At 45.1% G+C, this 14,468-nt stretch overlaps 1 protein-coding gene across 1 annotated transcript; it reads right to left on the bottom strand.

Annotated features, from left to right (window-relative positions):
• Positions 1-1,731: 1,731 nt before the first annotated feature.
• golga7bb (golgin A7 family, member Bb) lies at positions 1,732-12,966 on the bottom strand. The gene is made up of 5 exons (XM_011603491.2): positions 12,813-12,966; positions 8,100-8,225; positions 7,826-7,978; positions 5,376-5,477; positions 1,732-4,490 (listed from the first exon to the last, which is right to left on the bottom strand). Exons 1-5 carry the CDS (start codon positions 12,822-12,824, stop codon positions 4,404-4,406), a joined length of 480 nt encoding a protein of 159 aa, XP_011601793.1. The 5' UTR covers positions 12,825-12,966; the 3' UTR covers positions 1,732-4,403.
• Between the last annotated feature and the right edge of the window lie 1,502 nt (positions 12,967-14,468).

Here is a 14,468-nt window from a genome sequence, read left to right as displayed (position 1 = left end):
TGGAGTAAACCTGAAGGGTTGGGACTGTGTGTACACCTCCATGCAACAACACCGATTCACCGCTGCTTTACTTTATTGCATTGATTGAATGTTGCGCATCATCTTAAAATAAACAACTACAGACAGCAGAGATGAGGTCACAGTCGCTGACGTCATGTGATCGCTCACAGAAACTGACATCCGTCGCAGCTGAACCCAGACAGGAACAGAAGCACCTGAAACGGACTCATCATGGAGTCAACGCTGGCCTGCAGGGTCCTCCTGGGTGTGTGTGTGTGTGTGATACATACTGTGTGTAACATGCATTCACTAAAACAAGAGTTCCATACAGCCACGAGCTTCGAGACGAAGAGAAGAAGGAGAATATGAAACCTTCCCCTTCCCCACTACAGCATTGAGCTCGGTCACATGAGAGAATATTAGCTATAATAAATAAAGAGGTGTTTTCACAATGACTGAACTTAAACACACTTTGGAAGAAGAAGACCAGAGCAATAGGGAATGCTCCGTGCTGACTCGGAATGTGGTCCGATACATGTGGTCAACATCACGTCTTTGATGGTGGCTGCACGATTCATTCGGCTTCCTCTTTGGCTCGGACCACTAATTATAAAATGCCCCCTGAAGAGCAATTGGGCAAAAAGAGAAGTTTGAACAGCCTAAAAATAAAATGATGCAGCTTTGTCAGAGAACAGTGGAACCAAATGGGCCAGATTCCAGTAAAGCTGCTCTGGGATTCATTACCGCTCTAAAAATAGTCCTAAAACAAGTTTAATACATAAAACTGGTTCAGGTTGCAGGGTGTTCACCACCTGAAGAATGAATGAGCCAAACAAAACCTGCTTAAATAGATGCACCATCTCGGCTATGCAGATCGATCGGGGCCAACAACAGACCCCAGAGGGACACCAGGGCGGAGGTAATCACCGGACTTTCTGTCCCGTAGATGAACCAGTTGTGTGTCTCTTGGTATTGTGTGACGTGCATGCTGAGAGCTTCCTCCGCAGGGCTCCACGTGGTTGTAAACTCGGCTGCTCTGGATTAGCCAGACGTCGCTGCCATTCACAACATGTTCAGAACTGCAGAGGTGCTCATGAAGTACAGAGTTTTTAGACTTTTGAGAGAGTAAACAATAGGAGCCCCCCCCCCCCCACCTTTGTCCATCCATGACCAAGACAAACAAAAGAGACTCCAGAAGTGGTTACCACATGTTTTTCTTTGTTAAATAAGATTAAATTAAAGTATTAAATATAGGGAGGGAAAGGTTAAAGTGAGGGAACAAAGGAGGTCTTTGTGGATGAGTGTGTTGCTGGTGTGAGGCTGACCTTTCCCCCACAGGTGTAGAGACGGGATTCACTCCTCTGCTGTCAGACAAAATATCACTGTCTTTACTCCCTTTATCTCCCCCAAACTGCTGCCAGAATACCAGAATATTATTGATAATTATTAGCCTGATGAAAAGGCTATGATGGATCCACTGTACACACACACACACACACACACTCAAACTACTATCAAAGTGGGACAATTTTGATTGGTCCCCACAACTTCAAAAGACTGTTTGAGGGTTCACACGCACGCACGCACGCACGCGCGCATGCACGCACACACACACACACGTGTCCAGGATCTTGCTGTCAGTTTTCTTCCTTCAGACTTGTTACCATCAACCGATTCCTTCAGCTCTTTCAAAACAAAACAAACTTTTCTATGAAATCTTTTATTAAAGCCGATTTATTTGCTGAAATAGTCATTTCATTTTTCTGCCTTCAAAGACATTTGATATTTGCATAATCATCAGGTTTAAGAAAATATAGATGACATGAATAAACGTGGATAAATTATGTAAATGCCTCCATGAATTCGCACACACACGGCACCAACAACAGAATAAAGCGAGTCTCTCCTCTAAGGATTTGAATTCCTGTCATCTTTGATGACATCATGCAGCGTTATCCACAGACCGGTAGTGTTCCAGAGGTTCCACACATGGAAGACATCTTTGCATGACTTCACTTTTGAACAACACACGACATAGTCAGAGTACCTGGGTTCACTCTGGTTGAACTACAGGGGAAGATAAACAGACTTGCTAAAGATGAACGGGTCCACAAACGTGTCTTTTCCGTCTGTTTCATAATGAGTTTGAACTCTGGTAGCAACGTCTACCGTTCTACAGAAACAGAGTGGGGAAGGCAGAATGGGTCATCTGCAAGCTGATGCTTTATAACCGAGTTTGGTAGCAACTATTGTTTCGACAACCCTTTTACTCGTTTTTCAGTGAAGATACTTGTGTTAAAGTATCTTTAATCTGTGAGATCTTAAGCCCCTGAAGACAGGGCGATGGCTGATATCGCTTCCATCCAACAGGATCATTTAGATTCAACGATATAAATTACTTTCCCACTTAACACCCACATAATCACCATGCAATTACCCCTGAACAACATAATTAAACACCTTATAAAACATATATCTTGATAAAAGAACTCGTCTTTAGGAAGAAAATTGTGTCCTCTATATTAATCACCTATTAATCATTGATGACATCCCTGCAGATAACCCCCGGAAACAGGGACTTCTTTAAGTCTCCATATTAGTTTTTTGATGTTATCCAACTGTTCTAATTCCACTCACCACAAATCTGAACAATTCACACTGGGGTCTGACCATAAACGGCAGCCATAATCCTGTTAGCTGGCTAACATTAGCGAATTGATGATGCTCTATCTTGCTCGTTGCTGCTAATGAAAACTTATAGGTGAACTGTCTTTAACAACACTGAGGATCTGGATGCAAACAGCATCGCGGAGGCTCCGCCCACTTTAGGAGTGCAATTTTCCTCCTGTGTAGTCTTTGTACACCAGTTAGCTCCTCTGCTTTCACTGGCAGAGTTGCTTTCAGTCCATTGGCACCAGGTTGAGTGTCCATCCCACCAGGGTGAAACATGAAGGCACCGAACAAGCGCAAGGCCGACCACGAGCACAACTGAACCCGACAGCCCGACAGAAAAACACCACCAGAATGGTTCCTGACGATCTTCCAGGTATCAAACCCCCAACTTGAAGATCCATTAAAGTGAAGCGAAACCGCCGATTGGTTTCACTTTAGTTTGACACCCTTGAAGGATAAATATGCGAATAAATGAGGCGCCTGTTAAAAAGAAATTTCAGGAGGGAGCGTTGAAGAAAACAAAGTGGAAAATGAGGGGGAGAAACAGAAACCATGACACCAGTTAAATGCCTGCAGACAACATGGCCCAGGTTTGTTCTGGAGAGATTCTGAATGGGTGTCCAGTCCAGTGGAAGATGGATGATGTTTAGGTTGAATATTTTTTTAACCAGACATTAAATAGAGTTATTTTGCCATGTCCACACGCAGCAAAGTAGAATGTCCAACTGTCCAGATCGTTAAGTCGCATTTAGCAACTCTGACAATACGTTTTTGTTGCGCAACAGTTAGTGTTTACCTGGGTCTGATGGGAAGCCACGTGCGCACACCAGGTATGTGAGTGCATGTAAGCAGAATCCAGAACAGTCCTTTGCCGGGTCTGGGTTTGCTTGAGTTCTCAATGAGCTGAGACCACAGAGGATATTGTCTGGTGGGGTTGGATCCACCAAGCCGTGGCTGCCAGAATGTGTGTGTGCAGGAATGTTTGGTCACTGGCCACAGAGTGTACGAGCACTCAGTGTGTGTGTGTGTGAGTGTGTGTGGGTGCATGTTCTGGTCAGGGGACCTACATCTGTGATGTGGATCCCTGCAGTGAATGGAAGGGATAAGTGATCCAAGGTGCTCTTAGTCAGCTGTTTGATACTGGAGCCAAACGCATGTTAGCAAGGAAGAGAACTGAGGAGTCTCGTAAGCCCAATTTGCTAAAGGTCAACGTGGTTTGACCTTAACTTCAGAAGTGCTGCACAGCCAGTTGGTGAGTCAGTAAGCAGGCAAAGTCTGTGGTCCCTAAAGAATTGGTGCCCCTTCTAATCAAGAAAAAACCCCACTGAATCAGCTCTGCAGTGGCCACTTAGATACTATGAAACATGGAAAAATATGTGATGGAATGAGAGAAAATGTGGATGGAAAATATAAAATAAAAGAAGAAAAAGTGCGATTGCTTTAGACAGCTGTTTGGGAGGGATTTTTCCCTTAAGTGCGGGTTCTGTTGCGCTGGTGTTTTTTTTTTTCTGTTGGGCTTCCGCCGTGTTCCCGTAAGCTAGCTCCTGTTCTCAGGAGGGGTGTGTGTTGGAAGCCCACGCAGGGAGATCTAGAATGCTGTGGATCACCTCCTCGTTCTTTTCTCTCCGCTTCCCTTAAAACCTGGTGCTCTCATGTTTCAGTATGCGGATGTTGGTAAGCGTCCCGCTGCCCCTGTGGTGGTACCCGTAAGCCTGGTGCTGCCCCTCCAGTCACCGAGCGCTACCGCCTGCCAGCGACAAGCCGCTGCTGGGACTGGAGCTGACGGAGCCCTGGTCTTCAAACACACTGATCTCCAGCTGAGGACGCACATGTCAAGGGTCAACATACACAGATTAAAAGCTAACCACATTGGCCGAGGTTATTTAGGCTTTGGTTGCAGCTGCAGTTGTAGAAATGCCGAAATAATGTCTTCGTACAACATCCAAACAACCTTCAATATTGAGCTAATAGGTTAGCAACCCACATGTAAATTGTCACAACAATGGGCAGCAGGGGGCTCACACGCAGGACATATCGTCCCATTAATTACGGACTAACATGAGGCGTCATATAAATACTAATGTAGCGATGTAGCAACACTGCATAAAACATTTTGTAACAAGCAAAGGAAAAAAACCAATGATAATAATTAAAGACATATTACACAATGTCATGGTTCTTTTTTTAGCTCAGCCCTGTTCCCACTGTTCCATATTAGAACAGCAATTGTCCACGGAGTTGGGGTGAACCGTTCAAGGACACATCGTTGGTAAGGAGCAAAGCGTTCTTGAGTTCTTGGTATTCATCCAACGCAGATGTTTCAGCTGCAATGGGCCTGAATTCCCACTCTAATCACTAATCACTCCGCACATTTGGAAATCACACTGCCAAATATTACATGCTGCCTCAGCGTTTGCTCTTTTCAAATATTTTGTTGTTGTTTTTGTTTTTTTAAAATTCTGTCTTTGCTTGATGAAAAAGCATAAATAACAAGCCACATTGCAGCATCACTGCAGCTCTCGTGTCTATATTTCCTTGGATGCAGCATCAGGAAATAAATCCATCGGGGTGATAGATGGCCTCAAACCATCTGGTGGTGAAATATTACCCATAATACACACACAGACATTTCCCAGTTTTGTCTAAAACATCTAAAAGATTTCTCTTCATCTCTCCCCAGTGCTCAGAATGCGGAAGGATACGACTCTCATTCCTCTTTCTATCGGGTCGGTGAGGAGCAGACCTCTTGGGGCATAGACCTTCTCGTTCTGCTCTTGGATGTAGCCTGAAATCTTCTTCAGAACCTGGAAAGAAACATATTCGATCTGTTTGTTTAGAGAATGCGCAGCTTTAGACCAGGCTAAACATGAGGCAGCTCCAACCCTCTTCTGATGGAAAAAATGAAAAATGGGAGAGTTTTCCTTCGCTGTTGGAGCTTGTGTACGATACGTAATCCTGACTTTCTTCAGTCGTCTTTATTTTTCCGTTAGCATTTAAACTCTGAGTAATCCCATTATGCTCTAAGTACTGTGGACCTTTTACCATAGTTCTGAGCCACTTATGACAAGTCATGACTTAAAGAACCTAAGCTGACGAGCCTGAAGTTTCCATTTGGAGGTTTTAGTCTGCAATCCCACAGGTGGCTCTCGAGCTTCGTGTTCTGTCTTGGTCGACTGTGGAGACGATTTGGAACCACTGGACCATCTGAGACGGACGGTTTACTCAAATGGAATTCGTGTTGGATTTGTTTCGGAGTTGTGCAAGTCTGTAATGCAGCAACCGCAGAGCTGCAGCTCCAGCCAGCGGAGTGAGGCCGAGCTTTGCCCCTCAGACTGGAGGAATGTGTGAGAAGACCTGGAGTCTGAAACCAGGGGCGTGCAGGCCCGGGCTGCCATCATTAGCATGTCATCTTTAGTCAGCATCATCTATCAAAGCTAATGAGCCACGCTTCCCTTAAAGCAGACATGGCGCGCGTCAGGCGGACGAAACGTGCATCAAATACATCTGTGAGGCAGCACAGAGGCAACGTTCATCCCAACTTGTGCTGGCGAGCGGAACAGCGGTGAATTTTTTTCTGACATTTTGATTTGAATTCAGGGCTTCTTCGGTACCGCTGGAGCTGCAGACATTTCATGCATCTATACCTTTTTGACACTTATACGGCAATTATACACCAGGGTGACTGATGAGAACTAAACACTAGAGGACTTTAGGCATAAATCTGCTAATTGTAGTAACCTGGCACAGAAATCAAGCGTATGAAGAGAGAAAATTGGCCTGGATTCTGCTAAAATGCTAAAACAACAGATCTGCAGACCACAGAGAAGCCTTCTACAGCTGCAGGCAGCTGTGAGAGCTCCGGCCCTGAGGCCTGCACCACCCAGACATACCTGATGCTGTCTCCCAAGAACCATTAAGAATTAAAAACCAAATCAGGTTGCAAACAAAGCAGAAAATGGCTTCAATGGGGGATTTTGAAGTCAATTTTGAAGTCACTCACATCTCATTAAGTGTGGTGGGAACGGGACGTGTGGATCAGGTGTCACAGTTTGGTTCGCATGCAGGTTGTGAGTGTAAAACAGACGCATTTATGTCACCGCCAGTGGAAATGGTGTGTGCCGCCTGTGTCAAAAAGGATCAAAGATGGAGGTAGTTTATGAATACTTGTGCACTCGTGTAGCTGTTCTGACATGCTGGGAGCAATCAGCACCCTTTGATAGGGGCAGATGGAAGCTCCATGGGCTCGGATCTCCACGGTCATCCATGCTCATTGGTGTGTGTCGCTGTTATCGGCGTGCACACATGCGTGAGCGCACGCTCGGCGTCGACCTGGGTGGGTATATTTGATCATCATCAGTCATACCGTCATCCAGCCAAGATGATTAAGTTCAAGAAGCAAATAAACAACTGCTCTGTGGGGCTGATATGGTCTCAGCATCAGAAATGGAGCGGCACCCAGCTGACAGCAAGATTAGAGCCGACTGGGCCATTTCTGCCTGGTTTCAACGCTGCAATAAGTTCTTTTGTGTGTCTTGGTCAAGCTCCCAGCATCGCAGCAGCATTTTCATTAAGGTGCGTTCATGAAGCGCAACAACCACAGGAAGAAGAATCATGTGGGTGACGGCAAACACAACAGAGAGGCATGCTGGGACTTCTCGCCACTCTCGTCTTGTCTGAAACGCGGGCGGACAGTCACAAGAGGATTAATCACACGCTCTGGCTTCATGACATTTGATGTTTTATGTATGTATAACTGTTGATGTAGTTATGCCAAAGATAAGATTTACAAAATACGGCCGTGGGTGTGACTTTTTCCTATAGAAAGGAGCTTGTTTTTTTAATAAAGAGACTTATTTATGAGGAGGGGGCCTAACCATAACAAACACGCTTTAAAAATATTCAAGTCGAGCTCTGAAAAGCTTTTCAAAGAGAAAATATAAAACAGCATAAACACCGGCAGCAGCTTCCGATGAACTTATCTCCAGCTATTTTTACAGCAATTAACTCTCCAAAGTGATTTTTCATGCAGATTAAGAGATAAGTGCAAAGCTTTGATGCTTTAAAACTGGGACATTTGACATTATCTCAGTAGATTATCTCGTTTCCCAGATTGTTTCTGGTCAGGGGGTGTGTTTGACTGCTGCTTCATCACCTTCTCGTAGCGCGTCTCCATGCAGAGGAAGACGATGTAAGCCGTGCAACAAGCCAGGCAGCCTTCCAGGTACGACTGGCCGCCGATTTTTTCCGCCTCGACATAGTAGGAATTCAGCGTCTTCACCGTCTCATCAAACAAGCTTCGCTCGATCTACTTGCAAACACAAACCAACATCAGGAGAAAAAAGAAAAGACATTACAACCAGAACACTCTCTGTGTCACCTCTTCCCCGCGGTGTGAGTGGGGCATGTGTGTCTGTGTTTGTGCTCACCCTGTTGTCCAGCTCTGAGGGGAACTTGGTCAGGAAGCGGCAGACGATTCCTTCGCTGTAATCTCTCTGGATGAAGACCTTTGTGACCAGCGACGCACTGTGTCTCAGTTCCTGGAGGTTGTGGAACTTAACAACACCAAAAAGTCACTATTACAGCAGTCCTGCTTTAATAACATGTGCAGTAATTTAAAACACCAGACTCTTTGCAGCTAATTTGGTGCTGAGTGGTGCACTCAACACCCGAACACTCGCTCCAAGGAGGCCGATATTGCTCATCCCTGAATGTTGATAAGCCCCCTCAAGAGCATGGTAATTAGACGCAAAAGGCTGCAGATCACAGAAACACTAAAGGAGCCAATTGCATTTACTCCACAATATTGGGAAAAGTTCAACAAGGGAGAAGGGATGCAGCAGAAAAATGAAGAGTGGGAAGAGTGCCGGGCTGTCAGCTCTCTATAGGATCTCAGACAGATCTCAGATAGATCTCAGACAGAAATAGCACCCAAACTGCTATTTCTGTTTGTTAAAAGCCAGAAATGTCTTCAGAGCTTTAAATATCCTCCGTCATCCTAACACCCCCCACCCCTCCATCTGCACGCTATCAGAATGAACAGCAAGCCTTTCCACTATAAGAAGCAATTACCGGCGCGCGATTGAGCATCATTTATCCACGTTAGAATCAGTTGGATAAGAATCAGGATCACTGCAGGTTATTTACTTGTGATGGTGTGTGTGTGTGCTTGTGCGTGTGTGTGTGTATGTGGCTGTGTGTGTGTGTGTGTGTGTGTGGGTGTGTGTGCGCGCGTCCTTTGTTTTTACAACATTTTGAGTACCGAAATACCCAAATGTTCGAACTACCAAAGTGAGAACATTTGTGCACAGTGGTGTCCCAGCCCTTCAAGGGACTGGTTGAAGGTTAAGACGTGGTTTTAAGGTTGAGATTAGAATTGGGTTAAATTGAGAGTTATGATTGGGGTTTAGTTAGTTGAGTTTGTTAGTTAAGTTAGTTGGGGTGTTAGAGTTAGGGTAGGGCGCTGGGTAATGCATGAGAGACCTAAGTCACACAAAGATAGAATTACAAGAACGTGTGTCCTTTATTGTGCAGTAATGTAGTTAGGGAGCATTCCAGAAAAAAAGGATGAGGTATAAATTATTGGTAGTAGAACAGAGGACTTGATCATGGGAAAAAACCCAGAAAAGTCTGAAAAATGCGAATGAAGAAGGAAGGATTTGTGTATTACCAGTCACATACAGTACCGTCTATGGGAGGTCACGTTGTGTTTTGACCTGTTGTCGCTGATCTCCTGACCCCTGTCTTAGATCTCGGCTTTACATGACTGGGAATCATGTGCCAAGAGGCCTCCATTCAAATGCCACCACCGTTTATTGGTGCAGAAAGTGGAAAGTGGAAACCAGAGTTTGAACGTGACAGGTCTGATTAAGTGGGGTCAGTGTTTAAGGTCAAAAGTCCTTTTACCAACACTGGCTGAGGCTGAAACAAAGATTCCTCAAGTACGTTTTAAAAATGCTAATTCCTGACCTCCCCACAGACCATCCCAGTAAGCTCCTGTAGAGTTTACATGATTTAAACTCACTCTTTCTTGCTCAACCTGAGTCTCGCGAAGCAGACCAACAAAGTAATCCTCTCTGACAGAACTCCGGAGTTTCGAAAAACAGATCCCGCACAAGAAAAACAGGCCCTGTAAAAAATGGATTCCTCCAGATAATCCAAATAACTCGAAGGTCAAAGGAGCTTTATCAGCTTTTTCATCTGACGGCTCAGTCATAACAGCGGTAATACTGCACATCCAGTGGCAGCAAATCAGGCTGGATGGTTGGCGGTTTTGTGGGCAGAAAAAAAACTGTAAAGATGAAGGCCAGTAAATCTTTGTGGGATAGTGAGAATGGTGGAGAGGGCAGGGAAGAATCTGTTAAATTACAGGGGCAAATTAAGTAAAGGGTCTAACTCTGGAACACTGTTTGAATTTCTTTAAAGTTCTGTTGATATATGTACATTTATATCAAGATTAATGTTGACTATTATTATTAGTGTTAAATAATGAATTTGAATCCTGTTTTCTTAGGCCATAATGGATAACAGACAAATATCTCAATACTCAGTACACATAGGCACCATCTGGTGAACCTCTGGAGTGTATACTTGCTGCCTGAGATTAAATGTATTATGGGATACCGTCCCAACTTCGCGACGCTAGGATACACACAAACTTGTACAGATTGACGTCCCAACTAGCCAATGGGATGACAGGAAAATGCTAGGCGATAACCAATGGCAGAGCAGCTACAAGCATGTTTGCGTTCACTAAACTCCGCGAGCTGCGAGTAGCAGCGGTAGCATATTTTTGCCTTTCACATCCTGAAATCTCTTTCGTAACAAGAGGAAATATTTTCCCATTGAGACGTTTCGTAACCTGAAAATTCCGCATGTAGAGACGCTCGTAAGTAGAGGTCCCCCTGTATACATCAGTCATGGCATATGCGGTCTTGGAACAGCTATATCTCCCACAATGCCTTTCACCTTGGCTAGCAGGAGCAGTAAAATTTGCGTAAAATCATGTAAAAATATGTAAAATCAAGTAAATTCAAAGTACAGATGTTCATGTGTATACTCCAGAAGTTCACAAGACCAGGCCTGTGAATTGAGAAGGGAGCTGAAGCATACTAGAAAAACTAGGCCTCTTCCAGAAAACTTGGAGTGTACTTGGCAGTTTGCGAACTTGGAATTGGGTGGCGATTGATGACGTCTCACTAGAGCGTGAGAAAGCAACGACCAGGAAGTAGGCACCCTGAGAAAATCGCTCACAAATCTGAAATAAGAATGAATAATGCAAAACCATGCCAAGTCCTCCAGCAGCCCTTCTGCTTTGATACTCGAAAACTTGACCTTATCAAATATTGCCTGCTCTGTCCGTTTGAGCCCTGAAGATGAATGTTTCCTGTTGGGAGGCTGCTGACGTTCACTGTGTGGGAGAAAGTGCTCTCAGTCCAGCCTGACAGTCCAGCTAAATATGGTCCACAGTCAGACCAAATGTCATGCAGATCAACCAGGACGCTAACAGGAAATGCTGTCTGATCTCGACACCCATGCCTATTATCTTTCATTTAATTCAACACAAAGCAAGAGCAAATTACATGCAATAATGCCTGGCCTGCATATAGAATTGAATCCACAGTGAAATGTTATAAATGAACATGATAGGTCTTCTCTTGTGCACAGTTTTAATATGAAGAGACACTAAACGTCTTGTCGTTCCTTTTAAATCTGTGCGGCTGCCATTGCTGCTCTGTGTTTCCCAGTTAAGTCACACTGAGTCTACCAACGCACAGCGACAGCCTGCATTAGTGCTGCCAGTGGGCACGCTCGGCTGAGGCCGCGCACGCAAGCACGGAGAGAAAAGACATTTCCAGCTTCTCCCTCACTGTCAATTCTCTGGCTTTAGCGGGATCTCCGCAGACGTGGGCAGCATCTCCGGTGTTCACTGCTGAGCTGGGTGAGCCAGGAGAGCGTAGATGGTTGGACGTATCTGAAACAACCCTGAGAGTGAAGGGTCGGCCTCCGCAGGACCAGGGCCCGAAGAGCAGACCATCAAGTGTCCCGATAAATGCATTGCCAACTGTCCTCTGTCCAGAGGAGCATGTGGAGGACTTAACGGATCCACTCAGACGGTGTGTGAGCTTGTTGTAATGATCCATAAATGACACGTGGAAGCACTCAGCAGCTCATCCCAAACTCAGATCGCCCATTGTTAAGAAGCGTGGCGGCCTCCTCGCATCAAATATGCCGCAGGTTAATTGACGGGTGTTGGACATGATTGCCCCCATTTGCTGCTCAGTATGTTGGTGTGTAATTGGTTGGACTTGGACAGGGACACTGGCGCAGGACCAGAGGAAATAACTGCAGGTCTCGCAAGCACAGGACAAAAATAAAGGCACAGGTAGATTGGGCACCAGCAAATGATTGTTATTTTTGGAATAGGAGCTGCTAACAACTGAGTGTTCTGTCCAGCAGCCACTCTCCTGCTGAGCTCATTAGCATGATAACTAAGGCAGCTCTATTCTGCATTATAGCCACAGCGGCAAGGACACCGAAGGAGAGACGGGAGGATGTGCTGCAGGTCTGACAGCCACCAGGCGTTCCCGAGACTAAAAATACACCTGCAGACGCTGTTGATGCTCTCCGTTGAACACTTGTGTTAAACCGTTCAGCTGATTTGTACATCTATTTAGCGGCCCCTCGTAAAGTTGTCCATCATGACACACTGCAGACGTGGAGGGTTTTATGAGGCATGAGAAAGCTGCAGGAGAGAGAGGACAGAGTCCCTGTCCATGGTGCTGGCTGCTTCCCCTTCATCACTGCTCTTTTAAGTCCTCATCTTCAATCCACAGGATGTCCCCCACCTCTGTTTGTTACCACTTAAATAAGAATCCCCCCCCCCACACACACACACACAGACACACCACACAGATCTAAAAACACTTTCCCAAAGCCCCACCTGATGATGTGCAGAAACAGAGCTCAAGAACATGGAGTCGAAGACAAGCACATGATCGTCGATAAATGAGTAACACGTGCAAGTCAATCACGCTCACCGCGTTTCTAAAAATAGCAATAATTTGCGGACAGACAGTAAATTCCGTTATATTTTCACAGAAGACTGGAATAAAGGAGTGAAAGGGCTTATATGTTCTTACCTCTGTCGTCATGTTGCCTGGATCCTTCAGGATCTGTCCCGTGCGGAAATCGACAACCGTTTGTTGGTCGCTGCGCGGGACAACGCGACTACCGAGCCGGCGGCGGGAGCGAGCGTGTGCACGTGCGACACTGCGCAGTGGCGCGCTTGTATTTATTTACACTACAGTTGTGGTCACGCGGAAAATAGTCGAAGACTTTGCTACGCCACCCCCTACCCCCCTCCCCCCACACCCCCACCCCCAAACACACACTATTAATAATTTCCGCGATTGTCTATAATTCAGCTCCACTTGTCTTTTTAGCAGCACTTTTCACATATAGATGCAATAACAGCTATCTTAGCTTAGCTTTCATTCTGTTTTAATGCAGAAAAAAAGTCTTTGTTGATGGATTAACTCTGGGAGAATTGTATGAAACAACACACACATAAATTCATATTACAGCCTGTTTTATATTCAGGCCAGTGTGTATATTCATCCCCTGGCTGCAGCCCTGCAGGTTGGATCTGAGGCGCAGTGGTCACGCTGTTGTGACTCATAATGCAGCCCATATGTTTAATGCACTATAGAAGGTGTTCATAGGCTATTCAAGATTTATCAGAGCCAACTTGGGTGCACCAGGGTCTTTTATTTTTCCTCCTCATGGCAAATTCCTCCAGTAGAAAAGCAGATCCAGGTCTCATTTGATTCAATTTTTTTTTTTCAAAAGGTTGACTGAAAAATCTGGGAAACAAATGAAAGCTCAAGTATGTGTGATCTTGATGTTCCCAGAAAAATGGTTTTGATCATAAAAAAAGAGCAAGCGGAAAGACTGGAATTAGGTTGTTTCTGGGCAGATCTTACGAGTTCTCCCTACAGCATTACAAAACCTGTATCCTAAAGTCTGCGTGCATCATATTGGTGAAAGAGCCATGAAATCTCTCTGTACACAGAAGGTCACACACAAACAGAAATACACCCAGCGGCACCCAATCCTGAAGCTTGAAACGCAGGAATGAAACGGCGCTCCAATAAGAATAAAGTGGAGCAGAGTTAGGGAGAATTCATCTGTCTGCATCCTGCTGCCTATTCCAGATTATGTGGAAAAGATGCACATTTTCATCATTAACCAACAAGGACCCTTTGGGGGAGTGCGCATTTATTTGTGTATGCGGCTTGTGTGTGTGCGGGCGTGTGTGTGTGTGTGTGCAGCATACGTGTACATTTCTTTTCCTCAAGGCTTTCAGGCACACGCATGAATCCAGGCTCATATAAGCATCTCTGAGGTCATGAATGGTTATCAGAGTGTGCACCACGTGCATCATGGTTAGTAAGTAGAGCATAGAACAAAGAGTGAAAATAACACAAGTAAATTGCTGTTGTTAGGCCGTGTGGTGAGCTAAAAACGACTGATCGAACAGAAAACGTGGCGTTGTCGTCTCCTTGTGAGCGCTGGCTGGACTTGAAGCTGCATGTCCAGATGAAACAAGCAGAGGACGACCCTGTGTCACACTTAAGGTGTATAAATGTCTCAAATATTTGTCTCCTCTGAACGTGACAAACAGATCAGCTCAGAAAAATCTCCGTTTTGTTCCCTGAAATGGGAAAAATATAACGATTTTGGTTTTGGATTGATGGTTTATTTGGGCTCCCAGTAAAGCCCGACTGAAGAAAATT

This window comes from Takifugu rubripes, chromosome 4 (assembly GCF_901000725.2).
Source record: "Takifugu rubripes chromosome 4, fTakRub1.2, whole genome shotgun sequence".
NCBI lineage: Eukaryota > Metazoa > Chordata > Actinopteri > Tetraodontiformes > Tetraodontidae > Takifugu > Takifugu rubripes.
Note: the sequence above shows the minus strand (reverse complement) of the source record. Positions and strands in the feature narration are given on the sequence as shown.

Bases quoted from the DNA above. Each gene is read 5' to 3' on its own strand.
- golga7bb (XM_011603491.2), bottom strand. The intron at 5,478-7,825 runs GTGATGAAGCAG...GTTTCTTTCCAG, and splicing joins TGGAGACGCGCTACGAGAAG to GTTCTGAAGAAGATTTCAGG. The intron at 4,491-5,375 runs GTATCCTTCCGC...GTGCGTCCTCAG, and splicing joins TAGAAAGAGGAATGAGAGTC to CTGGAGATCAGTGTGTTTGA.